At 39.3% G+C, this 23,723-nt stretch overlaps 1 protein-coding gene across 1 annotated transcript in view; it reads left to right on the top strand.

Moving 5' to 3' along the window:
- Nucleotides 1-23,422, top strand: part of LOC124795418 (serine protease snake-like) — a 108,992-nt gene extending 85,570 nt beyond the window's left edge. The window contains exons 5-7 of the mRNA XM_047259446.1: nt 5,078-5,340; nt 13,546-13,709; nt 21,757-23,422. Coding sequence (XP_047115402.1) covers nt 5,078-5,340; nt 13,546-13,709; nt 21,757-21,924 — 595 coding nt within the window. The 3' untranslated portion in view covers nt 21,925-23,422. The remainder of the gene's footprint in view (nt 1-5,077; nt 5,341-13,545; nt 13,710-21,756) is intronic.
- Nucleotides 23,423-23,723: the final 301 nt, after the last annotated feature.

Genomic DNA, 23,723 nt, shown 5'->3' on the forward strand with positions numbered 1-23,723 from the left:
CAACCATTTGTGATTGGAAGAGGAACCGAGTGAAGCTTGAACAGTCCTGTGCAACGTCTTCAGGGAAAACACTTGAAATTCGACACTTTGAAACAGTCCCAGTACGATAAAGTGGATGAAGCTCTTTCCCTTTGGTTTACGCAAGAAAGAGGAAGGGGAACTCCTTTGAGTGGAACATTGTTCAGGAGAAGGCTGTTTATCTGTACAAGTTAATGAATGATGATGAGTCTTTTAGTGATAGTATGGGTTGGTTGGACAGATTCAAAAAATATCATGGAATCCACCAGCTAACAATTACTGGAGAGAAATTTCTTCTGACTGTAATGCAGCAAAGAAATACTTGGGCGAGTTTGAAAAACAAAATAAGAGAGGGAATGTATTCTCCCCAACAAATTTATGACACTGACTAGAGTGGCCTTAATTTTAGGGCATTGCCGACAAAAAGCCTGACATCAAAAGCAGAAGACAATGCTCCTGGTTTTAAGATGTGCACAGATCATGTGACTTTATTAGTGGGCAGATATGCTGCTGGTAATCACAAGCTGCCTTTAATGCTGATCAGCAAATCTGCTACGCCCAGATCTTTTAAAAACTGCAATGTGGAGTCCCTACTTGTAATTTATCACAACCAGACAAAAGCATGGATGGGTGGTAAGCTGTTCAAACAAATTTCGGTCTTGCAGCCACTCGTCGTTCAATACTTCGCACGATATTTCAACTGGGCACCTGCCAGTCATCTTCAGGTGAGCCATCGCAGACTGGCAATAACGTCCTCCGCTCCGCAATATATAGTGTACTGTAACTATTCTGCGCATGCGTCGAAAACTTGATAGTTGAACCAACACTGCCCGCCGGCAGCGCCCTCGCTGGTGGAATAGCGGATCTCAGTCACCCTCTGCATTGCTGTTTGCCACGGCCGTCGACGCACTCTGTCGTCTTCGATTTGAGCAAATCTTGGAGATGATGGGATTCCTTGCACTGTCCAGCTGGTAGCCGCTGTCACGGTTTAACAGATTTTCTGCCAGTCGTATTTCTACGGATTCTTTAATAATGGAGTCCCAGAAAGACGTTGCTGTGGACAAAATCATTGTTTTCTCATACTCCATTGAATGTCCAGTAGAAATACAATGTTCAGCAATAGCGGACTTGCTTGGCTGCAAAAGGCGGGTGTAACGTTGATGTTCAGTGCAGCGTTCTTTCACGGTGCGTGTGGTTTGACCTATGTAAGCCATACCACATTGGCACTGTATCTTGTAAATTCTGGTAGTAACAGATTGTCGTCAACTGATCCCACAAGGTCCGCAATCTTCGATGGTGGGCGGAAAACCACTTTGACCTGACATTTTCGGAGGATTCTTGCTATTTTAAACGAAGTGTTGCCAACGAAAGGAAGAAAAGCTAAAGATTGTTCCGGCATGTTCTCCTCTTTATTCACTTTCTGCTTCTTAGTTTTAACTGTTAGTGGCCTGTTAATCTGCCGGATGGAATACCCATTTTCGCTGAATACTGTCCTCAGATGGGCGAGTTCTTGAGATAAGCTATCTAGATCTGAGACAGTATGAGCTCTATGAACAAGTGTTTTAAGCAAACTCATGGTTTGCGATGGGTGATGGCAACTCGATGATTGCAGGTACAAATCAGTATGAGTGGGTTTCCGGTAAACTGAATGCCCTAGACAACCATCATTCTTCCTTTGAACGAGGACATCCAAGAAAGGCAAACAACCATCTGTCTCTATTTCCATGGTGAACAGGATGTTGCTATGAATGGAGTTGAGGTGATGTAGAAACTCCATTAATTTATCTTCTCCATGAGGCCACACTATGAAAGTGTCATCCACATACCGCCAAAAAACTGTTGGCTTCAGGGCAGCTGATTCAAGTGCTCTCTCTTCAAAATCCTCCATAAAAAGGTTGGCGACCAAAGGAGACAGGGGGCTACCCATGGCGACACAGTCAGTCTGTTCAAAATATTCTTGATTAAACATAAAATAAGTTGAGGAAAGTGCGTGCCTAAACAAAGCAGTGATATCACCAGGAAACGTGTTACCAATCAGTGTCAAAGAATCTGCAAGAAGAACTTTTGTAAAAAGTGAGACCACATCAAAACTTACTAGAAGGTCTACTCTGCTAAGACGAAGAGCTCCCAGTCTATTGATAAAATCAGCTGAGTTTCGTATGTGATGTGAGCACTTGCCTACGAAAGGTCTCAGTAAGGAAGCGAGATGTTTAGCTAAATCATATGTAGGAGCTCCAATGTTGCTCACTATTGGACGCAGAGGAAGACCGTCTTTATGAATCTTTGGAAGGCCATACAGTCTTGGAGGTACACAACCATGTGGTTTTAACGCCTTGATGGTCTCTTTTGGTAAGGAGAAGGAATTTAATAGTGCTGAAGTTTTTCGTTGCACACGTCCTGTAGGATCGTAATCAATCCTCCTATAGGTAGAGTCACTTAGCAGACCATACATCTTATCTTTATACACACCACGAGGTAACAAAACAGTTGCATTACCTTTGTCAGCTTTCAATACCACTACGTCAGGGTCCTCTCTCAGATTTCGTAATGCAGCCCTTTCTGCAGAGGTTAAATTACTGCGTTGAGTAGGAGCCTTCAACAGAGCACAGCAGTTTCCCTTCTTATTTCGTCTGTGGCATCCAAAGGAAGATGTCGTACAGCTTCTTCAACACCACTCAAAATACTTATTAATAGCGGTGCTGTAGGTGTAGGTGCAAAATTGAGTCCCTCGCTTAATACAGGCAGCGTAGCGTCGTCCAAATTCTTCTCATTGAGATTGACAACGGAACATCGTACCATTATCCCTTCTGGCGATGGCTTCTGTGGCAACAGTCGATCAAATCTGCCGACAATTAGCATCATTGTGGATCCACTCGAACTTGGCCGAAGTCACTCCATCGACCCAGTCCCATGATACAGGAGAAAGATACCTTGCAACCTTCAGATGTGACTGGTAAAGTTCTGCTGAAATAGCATCTAACCTTCGTCTTGTATAGCAAATCCTCTCCTTGACAATAGCATGACTAGCCTTCTCAGTAATCTTCTGTGCAGTAGCGGTCTTAATGAAATGAGTCACTCTAGCAAATTTTGGTATTATGCCATGGTCCCGACATCTCAATAAAAAGGTTAATGAACTTAAAAGCTTTGCTCTTTTACCACGTAGCTTCTCGAAACTTCGGATATGTGAGGCCATCTCCTCTCCGTAAAGGCATCTGATGTGAATTTTAAAATTTTCCCGGTGAATTGACTGTTCAAACAAATTTTGGACTTGCAGCCGGTCGTCGTTAAATACTTCGCACGATATTTCAACTGGGCACCTGCCAGTCATCTTCAGGTGAGCCATTGCAGACTGGCGATAACGTCCTCTGCTCCGCAATATATAGTGTACTGTAACTATTCTGCGCGTGCGTCGAAAACTTGATAGTTGAACCAACACTGCCCGCTGGCAGTGCCCTCGCTGGTGGAATAGCGGAACTCAGTCACCCTCTGCATTGCTGTTTGCCACGGCCGTCGACGCACTCTGTCGTCTTCGATTTGAGCAAATCGTGGAGATGATAGGATTCCATGCACTGTCCAGCTGGTAGCTGCTGTCACGGTTTAACAGATTTCCTGCCAGTCGTATTTCTATGGATTGTTTAATAATGGAGTCCCAGAAAGACGTTGCTATGGACAAAATCATTGTTTTCTCATACTCCATTGAATGTCCAGTAGAAATACAATGTTCAGCAATAGCGGACTTGCTTGGCTGCAAAAGGCGGGTGTAACGTTGATGTTCAGTGCAGCGTTCTTTCACGGTGTGTGTGGTTTGACCTATGTAAGCCACGCCACATTGGCACGGTATCTTGTGGTAAGCTGTTCAAAGAATGGTTTCATGGCAAGTTTGTTCCTTCTGTTCGACAGTTTTCTAAGGAAAATCATTTGTCTTCCCATGCAATCATTTTGATTGATAATGTGCTATCTCACCCCAGCACTGAGGAATTATATGATGGAGAAATTGTGGCGAAGTTTTTGCCGCCGAATGTTACACCACTTCTACAGCTGATGGACCAGGGCGTACTGCAAACATTAAAACTGATTTACAGAAACCAATTTTTGAGAATGCTGGTCCAAGATGATAGCATTCCTTTAGTGGACAAAATAAAAAAGACCAATGTGAAGGATGTTGTAAATTGGGCCGCTGAGGCATGGCAGAATATTTCAGAAAATACTCTGAGAAAATCATGGAGAAAACTGTGGGCATCTCTTGAATTTCAGGACAACTTAGTTGCAAATGAAGAGGAAAATCTACTACAGATGATACAGAGACTCCCTAGATGTGAAGAAGCTAGTGAAGGAGATGTTAGATGAGCAGATGGCAGCGGATGGGGCATGTGTGGAGAACCTTACTGACACTGATTTAGTTGCTGCTGTTACTCAAGACCAGGAAGAAGTGGACTGCTGTGACGGAAGTGAAAATGAGCCTGAAAGCGACAAAGGAGAGCAGGTGCCACACAGTGAAGCAGCAGAATCTCTTGACTCGCACTACGTTATTTGGAGCAACAGCCCATTGCTACACCTGCTAACTTGATGTTTATGAAATGATGGCACAACTATGTGTCATATGACAGACTGTCTTCATTATGCCAAAAAACAAGGACTGTGTTTTTGTCATCTAAAAAGTAGGGAAAAAATGTCTGCTGTATTTTAGTAAGTTTGACAGCTTTTCTTTCATTGTTATGTGTTGTTTAAACCTAATGTTTTCTTGCCAATTTTTCTAATACATGTTTACTGTACTGTGTAAATTAAAATAGTGTGTATGTACAGCAGTTAACCGCACAATTTTCCATACTTAGATTTACATTTTTCATATTCACATTAACTGAACATTCAGATTACCGGGATTTGGATTAGTGGGACTCTGCTGTATATTTCAAATAAAACAAAGTAGTATTCAAATCATCTTTACATGTGTTCTCTGTGGTTTTCTTGGCATATTTATTGTATTGAATAGACTTTGTTTTTGTATTTTTTGTTTTGGTTAATAAACTGCAGTATAAAAATAATTGGTTTTTGTATCCAGGGGGTGTGCTAGGCGAGTACTTCTTGGAGCCTTGTTGTTGAATGAAACAAATACTAATACAGAGCCCCAGGAGTTTAATATTGTACGTCGGATACGCCATCCAAGATACAATCCGCCCAAACGCTATAATGACATTGCCATCTTTGAGCTGGACCGTGATGTTTCGTTTACTGGTTTTGTAAGGCCTGCATGTCTGTATGACACTTTTGCCCCTCCAACGTCTGATAAGGGCATTGCCACAGGATTTGGTCGTCAGGATTGGCGTAAGTTTGTTTTATATAACAATTTTAAATACCATTGTAATGCATGCTTACAAATGGCTTTCTATTAGTTTCTCTATATAAGTGTCTAGCATATTTTGAATACTCTTACAGAGCTTAACTGTTTCACTCCTATATTGTCCCCAGTATGGACAAGAATAAACAGATGTAAAAGAGAGAGAGAGAGAGAGAGAGAGAGAGAGAGAGAGAGAGAGAGAGAGAGAGATGACAAACATTGAATTCAATAGAGGAAGTGTCAACTTACAGATGGATCCAATATAACCCAGAAAAATCATTGCTCTTTTCTGATCCATGTCACAGAATGATAATTTTTACTGTGTCGCAGGGTGTGTATATCAGTTTCTCATACTTTATCTACCAGCTTCCTCTGACCGGGGAAGCTAGTAATATAATATGCAGTCAAATAAAAACAACACAGATGGGAAAAAAGTACTATGTATACTGTTTATTATTTCAAAAGCAATCACCACAATTGTTAACACATTTAATCCACTATGAGATAAGATGGCCAATGTTATCATGGAAAAATTTTTGTGATTGCCTATGGAACCATGATTATACCCACAATATTGTTGTACCTGTGTTATTCTGATTACGATGTAAAGTTCCATTGGACATGCATGGATGTCCACAGGAACTGGCACTGTGGTGACCACAGCTGTTACAAAACATGTGAAATGAATTCGCAATTGCAAATAAGTGCTGCTATCACCTGTAGAATGGTATGATGACAACGAAAATGGGTGCCAGACTGAGACTCCAATCTGCCTATTGCAAGCAGTCACCTTATAATTTGGCTATCCATGCATGACTCATGGCCAGACCCAAACTTCCATATGTTGTCAACCATGTGTCTATGACCTGTACTTGTACATCCGTTGTGTATATTCCCATATGGTTTAGGCATTGTGCTTGGAAGTCACTTGCCCAGTATTGCGGTGCCTGTGTTACTCTGATTACAGTGCAAATTTCCTTTGGACATGCAGGCATGTACACAGGAACAGGCACTGCAGCGACAACAGCCATTACGAAACACATCGAATGAATTTGCAATTGCAAATAAGGACTACTATCAGGTGTAGAGTCATGCACAGATAGCCAAATGGTAAGGCAACCACTCACAAAAAGCAAAAAATCTGGGTTCGATTCCTGGTGTGCCACAAATTTTCATTGTTGTCATTCCAGTCTACTGCCAATGGTAGTCTTTATTCACAATTGTGAATTCATTTTATGATTATACCCAGCTGGACACCTCTTCATCTGAAACGAAGTGTTGCCATGAATGTTTTTCTTCAGAACTCCAAAAATATGGAAATCACACAGGGAGAGATCACGACTATACAGAGGATGTGTAAGGGCTTCCCAGCTACACTTATACACCATACTCAAAACAGCCTTTTCAACATGTGTGGAGACCCTTACACATCCTCTATACAGTCCCAAACTCACCCCACGCGATTCCCATATTTTTGTAGCTTTGAAGCAAGACATTTGTGGCCATTGATGTGCTTCTGATAAATAAGTACAATCACTGTTTCGTAGGCAACTGCAAACTTTTTTCCATGAAGGTATTGACTGCCTTGCATCACAGAGGGATAAATCTTTTAACAGTTGGTAGAGCACTTGCCCATGAAAGATGATGATCCGGGTTTTGAGTCCTCATTCATCACAGTTTTAATCTACCAGGAATTTTCATTACCCGCATTCCTTCAGCATCTTAATTCATTCCATGTGATTATTTACTTTATGATGGAGATGGAAAAAGATTGCACATTACCCTTCCTGGATGTTGTGGTACAAAGGGAAGCTGATGTAACACTGGAGCATAGCTTTTGGTGCAAGCCTACTCGCACTGATTGCAATTTGTAGGCTACAAGTTATCAATACCCTGCATGACACGATGGTGAATTGCATGCCCTTGTTCATGGAGCAGACATTGTATCTGATCTTGACAGTTTTTTGGGTTAGCTTCAACAACTGCAGACAGTTTTCTGACAGCATGGACATTCTGAAATATGAATTCATCTCACTCTGCAGGAAAAAGAAGTCCAGCTGAGGGAACAAAATGAAGAAACAGAGGCACCCTCTATCAGAGCTTTCTTATTGTACTTTTATTGTATTTCCTTAACTATCATAAGAGTCTTCAACTGGCACAGCATTAGATTTGGCCATTATCCTCTTGCCAACTGAGAAATTCATTGAATACTATTAAAGGTGAATTCACCTTAAAGAATCAATGTGTGTTAAAGATTCTTTGCGAGTGTGGAATGGTATCTATTGCACAGATAGGGAGGGAAACCATCATCATACCTGTCTCCGCCAACCATATAAATCTGTAATAGCAGAACATTGCCTTAGTACAGGATAGCACATAATGTATGAGAAACTATGATTATGTCTTCATTTCATTTATATGGGACTCTGTGATAAAGGAGGCAATACGTATTCAAATGACAGATAACTGAATAAAAAGGGACTCAGGATTCCAATTAAGTACAGTGTGGAACCCTGTACCTGCTGTCTTTCTCTATACATAAACTTGGGAATTTTTTGATGACAGTTCCACTGTAACATGATGGTGAAACCATCTAGCTGCCAAGTTTTGGTTTGATTCACAGACACAGCAGTACTCAGCAGGAGCACTGCTGACCTGGTGCATGTCTGAATGCCACAGCTAAGCTCCTGCTAGGGGTCTCTGAACATCCAACATTCATCAAACTGGAAGCAATTGAGTTGCACATGCACAACTTTCAGATGGGGCTTCCTTAAGAAGGCAATTTGCTATTTGTCAGCAGTAGCCTCACAATGTCAAGCAGATGCCTTGAAGAAAATTGTGGGATTTACAAAGTGTGATCTGGCACCAGATCTGAGAATCACATATTGAATCTAACTAGATATTTCTGCCTGCCAGATCATTAACATAAAACATGAATGGCATGGATTCCAATCATAAACTTTTTTTGTTACCCCATATAATAATATTTTTGTTAATGAACATCTATTTGGTCATGAAAAATATACAGAGGTTCCTTGACTAACTTGAAGGCTCATAAATATGCTTGTCAAATAAAAAAAAACTCCAGTTGTGTTAGCAAAACAGCCTGAAAAATAATGTATAAAGAGTGTGAGAAACAGCAATATTGTAAACACAATAGCGTAACATTAAAATAAAGTAATGAAATAATAAATAATATGAAATAAGCGTTTGTGAAATTCTTACAAAACTTCATTAAGATTGGCACAAGTAAAGTACATGACTAGATACACAATTTTTATGTTAGAAACAGCAGCCAATCTTTTCTCACCCACAGAGTTACCGAGAGGGGCCTCCTAGCTGTTATCTCAAAATGTCAAGCTAAAATGTCCAGAAACTGAGATGACATTTCACCTAAGCTGCTAAAGAAATGCGGAAGAGAAAGAGTGAAACGTATGACACACATACTACATACCTCCCTCTGCCATGGTGATTTCCCCAATCTCTTGAAAAATCACTTAAATTCTATGAGTGTACTAGAAAGGAATAAAAACTGACAAAAAACTATGGGCAAATATCATTAACATCAGAACAGAAAAGAAAACCTACTATGATTGCAGTAACAACTTTTATGTATGAAATACTAGTATTAAACAAGGTGGCTGAAGGAGACAAGGTAACAGCCACTTTCCTCTGTATGAATAATGCTTTTGGTACCATTAACCATACCATTCTATTACATAAATTAGAAGACAACAGGATGAGCGGAGCAGCCTTAAAACTACTTACCTCCTATTTGAAAGACATGAAACAGTGTGTCAAACTAACTTACAAGAGGAATGAACAGTTACTAACAACTAAGTCAACCTACAGGGTACTTCAATGTGGTATGCTTCAAGGAAGTATGTTAGGGCCTTTCCTGTTCATTGTTGTATGTTAATGATTTAACCGAACACCAAAATTGCAAGATTGTAAGCTATATGGATGACACACCCCTTGTTAGCTGGGGCAGTGATATGAAAAGTGCTGCTAACAGAAGTGAAATTAATTACAACATTCTGTTTACTTAGCTGATTGTAAATAAGCTACTTGTAAAGGAAGAGAAACAGTGACAGTGCAGTCCTGCATGGTTATAATCTAAATATAAATCTTATTCCATTCACAACTCCACTGGCACTTAGATATACAAATAAACTCATTTTTGGTTGTTACTGTTGATGAACACCTATCATGAATAGAGCACATAGATCAAAATCAGTACAAACGTGTATATACTGAAACTTGTCTTGGTCTTCCTATCCTAAGATACTTTAAGGCAAATATATTTTAGATTGATACATCTGCATTTTCAGCATGGTACTAAGGTCTGGGGTGGGGTACCAGCAGTCTATACAGACAGGCTTCTCAGACCACAAAAAAGACAGGAAGAGTGCTAGCTATGGTAAACAAGAGAAAGCATTATAGAGGAATCTTCAGAAAAAATTAAATACTTACCGTCTATTCCCCCCCATGAACCATGGACCTTGCCGTTGGTGGGGAGGCTTGCGTGCCTCAGCGATACAGATGCCGTACCGTAGGTGCGACCACAACGGAGGGGCATCTGTTGAGAGGCCAGACAAACGTGTGGTTCCTGAAAAGGGGCAGCAGCCTTTTCAGTAGTTGCAGGGGCAACAGTCTGGATGATTAACTGATCTGGCCTTGTAACATTAACCAAAACGGCCTTGCTGTGCTGGTACTGCGAACGGCTGAAAGCAAGGGGAAACTACAGCCGTAATTTTTCCCGAGGACATGCAGCTTTACTGTGTGATTAAATGATGATGGCGTCCTCTTGGGTAAAATATTCCGGAGGTAAAATAGTCCCCCATTTGGATCTCCAGGCGGGGACTACTCAAGAGGACGTTGTTATCAGGAGAAAGAAAACTGGCGTTCTACGGATCGGAGCGTGGAATGTCAGATCCCTTAATCGGGCAGGTAGGTTAGAAAATTTAAAAAAGGGAAATGGATAGGTTAAAGTTAGATATAGTGGGAATTAGTGAAGCTCGGTGGCAGGAGGAACAAGACTTTTTGTCAGGTGATTACAGGGTTATAAATACAAAATCAAATAGGGGTAATGCAGGAGTAGGTTTAATAATGAATAAAAAAATAGGAGTGCGGGTTAGCTACTACAAACAGCATAGTGAACGCATTATTGTGGCCAAGATAGACACAAAGCCCATGCCTACTACAGTAGTAAAAGTTTATATGCCAACTAGCTCTGCAGATGATGAAGAAATAGATGAAATGTATGACGAGATAAAAGAAATTATTCAGGTTGTGAAGGGAGACGAAAATTTAATAGTCATGGGTGACTGGAATTCGAGTGTAGGAAAAGGGAGAGAAGGAAACATAGTAGGTGAATATGGATTGGGGGGAAGAAATGAAAGAGGAAGCCGTATACCTGGAAGAATCCTGGAGATACTAAAAGGTATCAGATAGATTATATAATGGTAAGACAGAGATTTAGGAACCAGGTTTTAAATTGTAAGACATTTCCAGGGGCAGATGTTGATTCTGACCACAATCTATTGGTTATGAACTGCAGATTGAAACTGAAGAAACTACAAAAAGGTGGGAATTTAAGGAGATGGGACCTGGATAAACTGAAAGAACCAGAGGTTGTAGAGAGTTTCAGGGAGAGCATAAGGGAACAATTGACAGGAATGGGGGAAAGAAATACAGTAGAAGAAGAATGGGTAGCTCTGAGGGATGAAGTAGTGAAGGCAGCAGATGATCAAGTAGGTAAAAAGACGAGGGCTAATAGAAATCCTTGGGTAACAGAAGAAATATTGAATTTAATTGATGAAAGGAGAAAATATAAAAATGCAGTAAATGAAGCAGGCAAAAAGGAATACAAACGTCAAATTCTGAAGGTGGCAGGGGTAAAATACAGGGAGCGAAAGGCTACTTACAATTTGTACAGAAACCAGATGGCAGTTATAAGAGTCAAAAGACATGAAAGGGAAGCAGTGGTTGGGAAAGGAGTGAGACAGGGTTGTAGCCTCTCCCCGATATTATTCAATCTGTATATTGAGCAAGCAGTAAAGGAAACAAAAGAAAAATTCGGAGTAGATATTAGAATTCATGGAGAAGAAGTAAAAACTTTGAGGTTCGCCGATGACATTGTAATTCTGTCAGAGACAGCAAAGGACTTGGAAGAGCAGTTGAACGGAATGGACAGTGTCTTGAAAGGAGGATATAAGATGAACATCAACAAAAGCAAAACGAGGATAATGGAATGTAGTCAAATTAAATCGGGTGATGCTGAGGGGATTATATTAGGAAATGAGACACTTAAAGTAGTAAAGGAGTTTTGCTATTTAGGGAGTAAAATAACTGATGATGGTCGAAGTAGGGAGGATATAAAATGTAGACTGGCAATGGCAAGGAAATCGTTTCTGAAGAAGAGAAATTTGTTAACATCCAGTATTGATTTAAGTGTCAGGAAGTATTTGAAAGTATTCGTATGGAGTGTAGCCATGTATGGAAGTGAAACATGGACAATAAATAGTTTGGACAAGAAGAGAATAGACGCTTTCGAAATGTGGTGCTACAGTAGAATGCTGAAGATAAGGTGGGTAGATCACGTAACTAATGAGGAGGTATTGAATAGGATTGGGGAGAAGAGAAGTTTGTGACACAACTTGACTAGAAGAAGGGATCGGTTGGTAGGACATGTTTTGAGGCATCAAGGGATCACAAATTTAGCATTGGAGGGCAGCGTGGAGGGTAAAAATCGTAGAGCGAGACAAAGAGGTGAATACACTAAGCAGATTCAGAAGGATGTAGGTTGCAGTAGGTACTGGGAGATGAAGAAGCTTGCACAGGATAGAGTAGCATGGAGAGCTGCATCAAACCAGTCTCAGGACTGAAGACCACAACAACAACAACAACAACCATCTATTCCCATCTATTCTATGTACATCCTACTGACAATCCTGTTTCTGAAACTATATTCAGAATGTAATGCATTAAACAATAAAATCAAACCATAGAAACTCCAGGTTGGAACATCAACAATATTAGGAAATGATCCAAACCTCAACCAATGGTGACCTACTGTCCTCACACCAGTTTCTGCCCCCTTGTCGTATCACCTCCTCTCTTTTCACATTCCCTCACCCTCTGTATGTGATGCCCTCTGCCAATGTACCCATCCATCTTTCCCCCTTCCCCGTCCTCTCCTTCTCTCCTCCCCATTTTCCCCCCCACATCCCACATCCTGATGCTCACTTGGCAGTCTGTAGTCCCCGCATGCCCCACCAGACAGCAAGCTCTCTTCTTTCTTCACACCTATACCCTGCTATCTATCCACCTTCCCTGTCTCACTCCAGATTGCTATTCACGTGAGTCATATCCCGGTCGGAGCTGCCAGTGGTAGCGGTGATATGTGCGTGAGGTGTGCTTGCTTGCTTGTTTTTTTTTTTTTTGTGTGTGTGTGTGTGTGTGTGTGTGTGTGTGTGTGTGTGTGTGTGTGTGTGTGTGTGTGTGTGTGTCTTTTTGTTGTGCCTGTCTGCGACTCAGTGGGACATGTTTATAGTGAGCAGCAATCTATCCTTTTCCTAATATTGTTGGTAATAAACAGTAATGTACATAGCTACAGTACACAGGAGAGGGAAAACTTCTATAGAATTACAAGTAATAAAAAGGCTGCAGACCGCAGTCCACACACACTAAGAACAACTTTTTACAAACTGATCTTAACATAGCTAATTTAGAAGCCTTAAAGAATAAACTGAAACATTCATTAATAGAGAAAGGCTGTTACTCAAAAGAAAATTTTAAGCTGTAATCTGTCTGCAAAATTGTTAGTGTCTATTGCCATAAGTTTGTTTGACTACAAAAAAAGGTAATTATTAATCATACCTTTTTATATCAACATATGCATTTATGTGTATGCAAACTAAAGCCTTGTGCATGTGAACTAAAGCCATGACAATGTCTGAAAACTGATTGTTAAACGGACAGCAAAAAAATTATTTCAGGAAATTGTGTGGGGAAACAACTACTCTGCAGTTGTCACTATTTGCCTGCAATGTTCATTTTTCACAGAATGATTGGAATGAAACTTTGTAATAACATTTTTTTTAATCTGCCACTTAAAAATTATTTTTCTGATATCTAATAACATGAATAAGATTATTATAGTCATAAAATACTTTTAACTTATGTTTCAGTTGATAGAGAAGGCAGCAATGAACTCATGAAAGTGACATTGCCATTTCAACCCTTCTCTGAGTGTAATGAAACATACAGAGCTAACTTCAGGCTTCCAAATGGCATAGATGATAATGGTATGCTTTGTGCTGGTGATCCAAAGGGAAGCAAGGATACATGTCAGGTAAATTTATGTTAATAGAGGTCAAATATGTATTTGACAGTACAACATAACTCTTTAATGTAGTTATAATGTAGCACTCATAACTTTCTAATTGACCATAAAATACTTAAAAAATTTCTGCTGTTCTTGCATTGAGGGTCAACAGGCAGTTCATAAACATAAAATTGATCCTATGAGGATGTGTTTGCAGTCTGATACAATTGTATGTCATTAAAAGTTTCCTATATACAACACCATTGTCCATGAGGCCCTTTATATACATCAACATCACTAGAAGTGTCATAAAAGCAGATGCCTTTTGGATAGAAATGCCATTTATTGCATTTCCAACAGGTGATGAACAGATACACAAATCGACTAAGGCAATCACAAAAGACAGACTCCCACAGCATCTGATATAATGTAATGACAATTAAATCGTTAAAATAATGACATATAAATAACCAAGACAGTTAATTCTAGACTTTTAAGTGTCTTCACAAAGTTTTTTTATGTTACACTCTTTTTCTAATATTTCACATATTTCAATATCATCTTGAGATTTGACAACTACATACCTTTTCATTATAATTCATAATTTCTTACTTGACAAATGTGTACAGTGTTTTTGTAATTAAATTTTTCATTAGTTTTGAATCACAGTTCACAGCTGTACAGTGATTATTTGGCCACTTTTGTGTAATTGAGGTTTTCCATATGGAATAACTATTCCCATAAGAAATAAAGAAATGCTTCAAGTTTAACGATCAACTATACAGTGTTAGGCTTTCAATATAAGTTACACATATTGTGAGAAATGTTTCACACATTATAAATTAGGCCAATAAAGTACTATACCTTAATTACCTAGCTACACAAGAATCCAGAATCTACCTCTTAATTTCAGAAAAAGCAATATTTTTGGTCATGCACATATTAATATTGTACACTAAAATTGGTCTTGCTATTGGGTACTTTATTTACTTCAAATTGCATTAATTAGTGTAAAGCTCTCTTTACTTTTGCAACAAGTCCTTAACTTAGCTTCAAATCACAGCAAGTCTTGCTAAACCATATCAAACCATACTAAACCATATCAACCTTCGCATGTTAAAAACCTGTTGAAAGCATGCTGTAGAGCAATCTTGAACATTTATGATTGGCAGCTTTGAACATTTGTCACTGATCTGCCACCTTTTCAATCTCATCCCGTCTGTGTGAGTGGTGCATACACCTAATAGCACCCAAGGGACTTACTTCCATCCAATAACTGCAATGACACATAAGGGCGGCTTTAATTGTACAGTGTGATCGAACCTTGAGGTCATTGCTCTAAGGGTGTTAGGCCATTGTGCTGTAACATCATACACAACAGGTTGTATAGTTTGTTAAATAGGACTAATTCAAACTGTCTTCATCAGTCAGTTTTTATAGAGTTCGGGCAGCTGAAATGAGATATTCATGTGTCAACAAATGCTCTTGCAATCAGCTCTGTCATAATTCCCTTGAGGAGAATGGCTTCCACCCAGCCCGTCACGTGACTGATAATGTAGAGTATATAACAATAGCCTTGAGACTCAGGAAGAGATGTTTTGGAATCTCAAAATGACCAAGTAGTGGTTGTGCATGATGATGACCCATCTTGCTGTGATGTCAATACATGCATATACATGTGCAGTATATGCACTCCTTTTAAATATTAGGCATTGTAAGACAGCATAAGCCATTTCAAGTCAGTGAATGTATGCCAGGGTGAAACAAATTGGATTTGGAAGAATGTGTCCTTCCTTATTGATGTGGGCACAAAAAGTTGAATTCAGTTTTGCAAAACATCACTCAGTACTTGCCTGGTGGAACCAGGGATGGGAAACTTTCTGTAAGTAAGTTGATTATAGAATCTTGAAGGAGTTGCATAATTTACCAGTCTTGCACTGTGCCTCTGCAAATTTGTTGGTTTTGACTTGGGTGGCAAGGGCATTTATTCTTGACAGGTAGTCGACGACAATGTTGTCCACTCTATGGAGATGTCACACATCAATTGTGAATTGTGTTGTAGTCCAGGGGATGGAACTGCTGAGGGTAGTTTAATATTACTGGTATTTAAAAAAAAAATGGAATATTAAATTTATCACTTTTGCTGGTGGCTATGCTTCAGAAATGGTAAAATGGTGCATAGAAAATTTTTACTTGTGGGTAATGAAATTATATATTCCACCAACCAGCATCAGATTCCCATCAGACCGACGAGAATGTTGACAGACGGCATTGTTTATAGGCCAGTGACCGATCTAAAAATTGCGTCATTACATTGCCCGGATACTGACAGAAAAGATTGGTAAAAGAGATCTCAGGGATGCTGGAATAAAAGTTCGCTAAAGTAAAAGCCGACTGAACACTAGTAGCATTTGGCTGTGGCCACCAAACAATTTGTTGGCAACTCTCTGTTGTTGCAGCCTAAAATAGTTCTAAAATGCAGCATAATAATTTGATATGTGAAATTGTTTGCCAAACTTTACAGAGTGACACTTACTTTTTTGAAACAGCCATCAAAAACAAATGAGAGAGAGAGAGAGAGAGAGAGAGAGAGAGAGAGAGAGAGAGAGAGAGAGAGAATGTCCATGAGGTGAGGTACTCATGTTCAGACCCATGACAATCAGAAAATATGGTCTACATATACAGTCAAAGACGCAGAGTTTTACACTCTGCTAAAGAAGTGGCATGTGTAAGATGTTTCATTGAAATACTACACGATGAGATGGCTTGAATCGTCACTGTGATCGAGTGCATCTATTGTGGATCATGCTTTGCTTTCAGATTATCACACAGTGGCTGACAGTTGCAATCAATGTTGCCAAACTGTATGTGAACTCAGTTGAGCCATCCCCATAAGGAATGTCAGTGCACGAGGCATGGTTGTCGGTTGTCTGAATGTTTGTTATGGTCAGCTGAAGGTGGTCACCTCTAGCAGAGTTGATGTCATGTTCTGCATTGGTTTGGCTACACCTAAGTGGTTAGTGCAGCATAGCTGTTGTGAGTCAGGCTCAGAGACATTTTTATCTGCATGTTTATACATTGTTGATGATGCAAAATAGTAAAAATCCAGCCTACTAAAATGAATTTGCTTTCCAATGATTCACATTCATTTGAAATCTTGACCAGTTGTCTTTGGGATGGCATCTTGAAGATCCGTAGTCTAAAATGTGTGATCAGGTATGGGGTTAATATCCCCGAGTGTACATAACTGGCACCAAAGTCGTGAGAGTGTATTGCTATATTGGGGGAAACAGAATAATATCACTGATTCTGTCTGTGGCTTAGCAAAGCAACAAATTGTACACTGTCATCTCAGAGGCCTTAGGTGACCAGAAGGCACTCAAAAATTGTGAACTACATCACTGGTTGATCTGAGCAGAACGGAGACAGCTTGAGTTGTGAACCAAAATGGATGGAGGAGTTGTCGGTGAATGGTTGTGCAGATGGACTGGATATGGCATGGTATTCACATAAACATCAGTGATCATTTGAGAATTGCCATGTGCAAGAAGCCGGTGTCCAGTATTGGGATGATGTGCAAGCATAGTGAAGTCTGGGACAAAATCACCCAAAAGATTGTCTTTAGGAATCATTGTTTGGTGCTGTAGGTATCATTACCAGCACTGTTAACACTGCACTGAGAATGATTATTTTTCTGCTTAAACAGTGTTTGTTACTGGGTATTTCACTGTAAAACACAGAACACATGCTTTCAAATGTCACTGCCCTGTCTAAGGAATTTAGGTACATGACAGGTGCAAATTATCACAATCATTGACATGAAGTATCCAAACTGAAAATGTAAAAAGCATCCAGATGAGCTGTACATGATTATCAAAGGTCACCAATGTGGATTTTACCCTGGAATGGACACAGTTCTAGGTAGGATGCACTTTATTTCATAAGGGACACAGGACGAATACAGGCATAAGTTTGTGGTAGGAATAAAGGACACTGAATCATTTTTCCTCGGATATCCCACATCATGCTGCTGTTGCTAATCAGTCTCCTCTGTGGCAGTTGCTGTCACCTGCAGAGTCCCCACACCTACAGAGCTCAGATAAGAACATTACCACTGAAAGGCAAGGTTCCAGCTTAAAATCTTGGACTAGCACACAGTTTTAATCTTCCAGGAGCTTTACAAACACCACACATGGCATTACAGAGTGAAAGATGCATTTTTGAATTTTTTTTCTGTACTTGGAGGCCAGAATTATTTTCTTGCCCTTCTTAACCTAATCACATCAAATGATGAGCTGTAGTTGCAAGAAGTTGATGTGGCATTTAAATCGTATAATAAGATCTGCTCACAAATGCATGCTTAACTATGTGGATGCTCAGAGTTGAAGTTCTAGCAAATAGATGGCTCTTTACTGTATTCTAAACTGGAGCACAAGCCAAGTGTGTCACATGGTAGTTGATCTTAACTGCCAGTCAGCATGGTGAAGAGTAGGTTGTTGTTGTGGTGGTGGTGGTGGTGGTGGTGGTGGTGGTTTATAGAAGCTTGTTGATTGTTTTCAAAAATGATGATGAAGCAAGTCATGTGTCCTTTAGTGATTCAGATTTTTGAAGAACTGCAACTGTTTAAAGTGAATCTAGTTGTGAAAGTAGTGACAAAAGTGTTGGTAATGATTTTAAATACTATCTCCTTGGATTAATATGCCTTTCATCAATTACAGTCACTGATAGCCTTATCAACACTGGTACCCCCTCCTAGGCCTATGAATCAAAACACTTGGACCATTTATCATGTTGTTATGTAAGACTTCATCCTGTCAGTTGTTTCTCTAATTACACAAGCTAATTTTCAGCTAAGACATTTGGCACAAAATCCATCCATTCTGGTCCTAATCACCTATCTAATCACATAAAACTTACAGTTTGTAGTTACTAAGTGGAAATCTCTTGTCATTACATTATTGGGAAATTTACACATGGCCATCTTAAATTTTTCCCTGAAGAGTTCTGCCACTGCAGTACCTGAATCTGGTGGTCTATAAATGCTACTTTTGATTTTTGTCTTCAACAAAATAATTTCACACTCATGATTCATTATAACCACAATATAAAAGACACTTACTGTAGTACATATGCCACCAGTATCTATCCCAGTGTTGTTATTTATATTTTAAGATTTAAAATTTTACTGCTGTTTGCTCTTGGTTTCAGCCAGATTCCTAGAACTATATGGGCATTAATTCTGGGTTTTCCTGCAGGCAACTAACATCATATTAACATTTTGTCATCTTGACCTCCCACAATGAACATTCCTCTCTGTATTTAATGTGGGTGATTTGGTAATTAATCAGAAATTAAATGTGTAATTAATTGTACCTATGTAGGCATTCATGTAATAAAAAGAAAATCCCGTATATTTATACCATACATATTCTTTAGCTGGCACAAGCAATTTCTGTTCATTTCATACCTAACTTACTCAGTAATCTGAATGTTAAGGCCAGGGGGTTTACAGGAACAGAATGTGTTGCAAGGAACAGTCAGAGTGGTATGTTCAGCAACTGGGTTGTGCAGCTGTCTCTGGGGCATATTTTGGCAGTAGCCATTCAGGAATACAGACAGCTTGTTAATAATCATGCCTATGTAGAATGCAACACAGTGGCTGCAGCTAAATTTGTAAATGATGGCTGCTTTCACTGGCAGCTCTGCCTTTGGAGTAGGAAATGTCTGAGACAAGGTTGGAGTAGGGTGAGAAGAGTTATCCTATGTGGCCAGACTGCAGTGCGACCATAGGCATATTTTGAGAGGGATTACTTGTCACTAAAGATGCAACAACTACAGGTGGCTAGGCTGTATGGAAGGGACCGCCTGGTGTGGAATGGATCACAGCTGTCAAACTGGAAGTATTGTTGGTGGTTGGTATGTTTGATGTGGATGGAGGTACTGATGTGTACTCATGTAGCCATCATTCAAGTGAAGGTCAACATCAAGGAAGGTGGTCAGTTGGGCTGAGGAGGACCAGGTGAAGTGTTTATACATCTGGTTGTGTAAGAACTTCTCATGCACAGAGAGTTTCAAAAACACTCTTACAGACTTTGGGGATAGGTTCCTAACACAAAAAACTCATATAAATATATGTTCAAAAATGATTAGTTTTCAAGTTATTAATGAAAGTTGATGTTGAATAGTTTGCCAAATACTGCCCAACTACTTCATGTATCTATGCACTCATTTGACTCATTGTATCCTAGACTGCCTTGTGTTGCCAGGAAGACTAGTTTATGTTCATCATTCATCAGGCATTATGTACATGTACAAATGTAGTGAGTTCGCTAAAAGCAGCTGGATATTCATTTCATGAGAAGGTACACAAAATTTTTAAGTGTGGCAGTGGTAATGCTATGTAAAAAAGGCTGCAGAGGTTTTACAGGCCAAAGACAACTTGGTTAACCAGCCTTTGGTTCTCTGTACCATTGTCTTACTGAGACAGGCTCTGTAGCACCATAGACAACTGAACGAGGAAGACCAAGTGCTGCACATACACCTGCCCAGCAAGACCACTTTCTATGGACTGTCAAAGAAGAGCCAGGTATCAGTGCAAGACAAGTGGTTCATGCGTGTGGTGCTTCTCAAAATTCAGCATGGAGGGACTTCACAAGCAGCTCGTGTATCCATATCATCTTCAGCACTGTGCGGGGCTCTATGCCTGCTGGTCACTGACTACAGGAGAACTTTCATCTATGGTTTGTTGTGCAAACTGGCAATGCATTGTTAGTCTCTTCAGTTTGCTTAAGGATGAGGCAATGACTGGAAGAGATGGAATAACAGATTTCCACAACCAGATCATATGAGCTGATCATAATCCCCAGACTAAAATAAGGCTAGACTTAAGCATCAGTTTAATGTTAATGTGTGGACTGGAATTGTGGGAGACTATCTAGTAGAGCCATACGTTCTCCCAGCATGTCTTACAGGTGCTATCTGTTGGGATTTTATTCAGAACATCGCCAAGACATACTAGATGATGTGCCGCTGTAAATAAGAAGAAACATATGGTTTATGCATGATGGAGCTCCAGCAAATTTCAGCCTTGGTATTTGAGATACACTGGCTGGTATCTACCATGACTGATGGATAGTTGGAGGAGGATTGGTTCCATGACCTATACATCCCCCATGACCTCAATCCTTTGGATTATTATCTCTGAGGGCACCTTAAACAGTTGATGCAGCACACCATCCAGATGCAGAAAATCTTCAGTGTGTAAGGGAATCCTTCAAAACTATCAGGAAGTATTTGAAAGGGTGCAACAATCCATCATGTGATGACTGCATGCACGTTCAGAAGTAAGAAGGCATTTTGAGCGTTTATTATGAGTTCGTGTGTTGATGAACTCCAGTCACCTAAACTGTGGACTTTCATTAATAACTCGGAAATAAAAGATATATGTTTAAATAAACTTATTTCTTGTTCTGATGTAAGAAACCTGTCCCAAAAGCTTATAAAAGTATTTCCAGTGCCCTAAAATATGATGTGGCAGTACACGCGGTGTAGTTGCCAAGCAAAGTGTGCAAAGGATTGTGGTTATCTATGCACTGTGCTAGTGAAGTAGGTATGCATTATGCAATGTGTACATTTATTTAACAAATTGAATAATTTTTTAATGTAGTTTATGTTCATTTATATAAAAACGATGTTCAATTCTGTACTACAACCTTTTAGTGCCCCCTTTTTTGCGGTTCAGTCACGATAAACAGACATAGTTACTCCCTCATTTAATATTAGTATGGATGAGGAAAGGAAGTAGTAATGTAACAGTCGTGGAATTCAATAAATATGCCATACACAGTTAAGAAGTGCAAATATCTAAATCTACATCCATATTCTGCAAACTACTGTGAGGTACAATAGAGCATACTTTCCGTTGTACCAGTTTTGAGGGATTCTTCCTGTTCCCTTCACGTATGGAGTATGGGATGAATACGTAATTACTAACACAGAACAAAATTTAGTTTAATTTCCTACAAATATAGATGTTGGTAATATGTAATATATCTCATTGTTGTTACTTCAACAGGGCGATTCAGGTGGACCACTGCAGGTACGAGACATTGAACACTGCATGTACAAGATAATTGGAGTCACATCATTTGGGAGTTCAGTATGTGGAGCTGAAAATACACCTGCAATATACACAAGGGTTTCCAGTTATGTTCCATGGATAGCAAAGATTGTTTGGACTTGATTAGTTTTAACTTTTGTACTGCTAATTCATTGTAAAAAAAACTCATCACATATGAACAAAAACCTAATATTTTATTATTTGTTTCATGTAATATGTATTTAAGTGTAAATTTAATTTTTCAAAAGACTGAATATCAGTTGATTATTGCTCAAATGTGAATGCATGTTATGTAGAATCATTGTCAAGTAATATGATGAAACTTCCTAGCAAATTAAAACTGTGTGTCAGATTGGCACTCCAACTTGGAACCTTGCCTTTCACAAACAGTGTTCTTGGAGGTAGATACTGATAGAAATAGAGCTGTAGGCCTGGGTCACCAGTCATGACTGGACAGCTCAGTTGGCCAGAGAACTGCCCAGGAAACGCCAGGTTTCAAATTAAAGCCCCAATTCAGCATGCAGTTTCAATCTTTCAGGAAGTGTTAAAACAGTACACACTCTGTTGCAGAGTGAAATATTGTTTCTGGAAGGCATGTATAATTTTTATTAACTTGGTGCAAAAAACAGTCATGATTAATTCTTCTTAGGCCAACACCTGCATAAAGTTTTTCATGCACTATAACAGCCTGAGTCTTTTTACTTATCACTTTCATTGGTGTATATGTGGATAATTATTAAAAAGTAAAGTTGCAGTAAGTTGGTTATATTTTCCCACATTGCAAACAGTTGACTTCCGTAACCTACTTCCTCTCTCAATGACATTTCATGTGGCCTTAAACTAATCCTTGATCAGTTGTATATTACTTACTTTTTGTCTGGTTTTAGTCTTAGAAATTTTCCCATGTCTAATGAATTCATTTATTGATGAGGATACTGATGTCTCTGCTGTTGTGTGTAATTCATTTCCTGTGAGCTGAACATTGTGTGGTGTCTTTGTCAACAAGAAATTGTTCTATACTAGGGAGCAGTGAAACTGATGACCGGATGGGCAAATATAGAAGGTACCCACTCCACCTTTTCCGCACACTTCCCTCACTAGTGTTACTCTTTAGGGCTCAGTCGTTAGAATTTTCGGTTTTTGTGTTTAAAACCAAACTTGGCAGACTATTGGAAAGGTTTGCTGGTGGCAGCATAAATGAAGGACAGTGCTGATATATCAATCCTGTTAATGAGAAGTGCCCATTCAGTAGCTATTGATTCCTATGATGCTACCCGGACTGTACCTGTGGCAGATATGATACAGTGAGAAATGTGTGCTTAGATATGAACCAAGTAAAGCTGCCACTTTTGCTGCTCCATAGTATAATGTTTATGTACAGCTTTCAGCTAATCTGTCACATGGAAAACAAGTTCGGAAAGACTAATGAGAGTGCTTAACAGTAAAAATAAAATTCCATAATCATTTGTTAAATTTGATGTGTAGTAGCACTAATTTATATAGTTATGACTGGTACTTAGCTGTCTAGGAGACTGTGGAAATATGTTACTGTAAAGACATAATTTAATTTAATTTACTTTCTTATTTAAATGAAATAAAAATGTATTTTTATGATAAAATACAATTTCCAGTTTTGTGTAGTATTCAATGCCAGTGATCCTAAGCATTATGTAACAAGTACTTACACCTTATAAACAGAGTACGATTATGCTAGCACATGTGTAACATCAACATTTGCTGATTTAAAATTAAATGCTTCTAGGGAAGAGGTATATATTTTGCAATCTGGACATGCAAAAACAATTCATTTGGTAAAGGAAACAAAATCCTAAGTTGGCAAAGCTGTAGGAATAAATGTGTAGATGTCATCATTATTCCTTATTTACAACTACAGCCACCATCTTCTTTCTTTCATGTTGTGC

Source organism: Schistocerca piceifrons, chromosome 1 (assembly GCF_021461385.2).
Source record: "Schistocerca piceifrons isolate TAMUIC-IGC-003096 chromosome 1, iqSchPice1.1, whole genome shotgun sequence".
Classification (NCBI taxonomy): Eukaryota; Metazoa; Arthropoda; class Insecta; order Orthoptera; family Acrididae; genus Schistocerca; species Schistocerca piceifrons.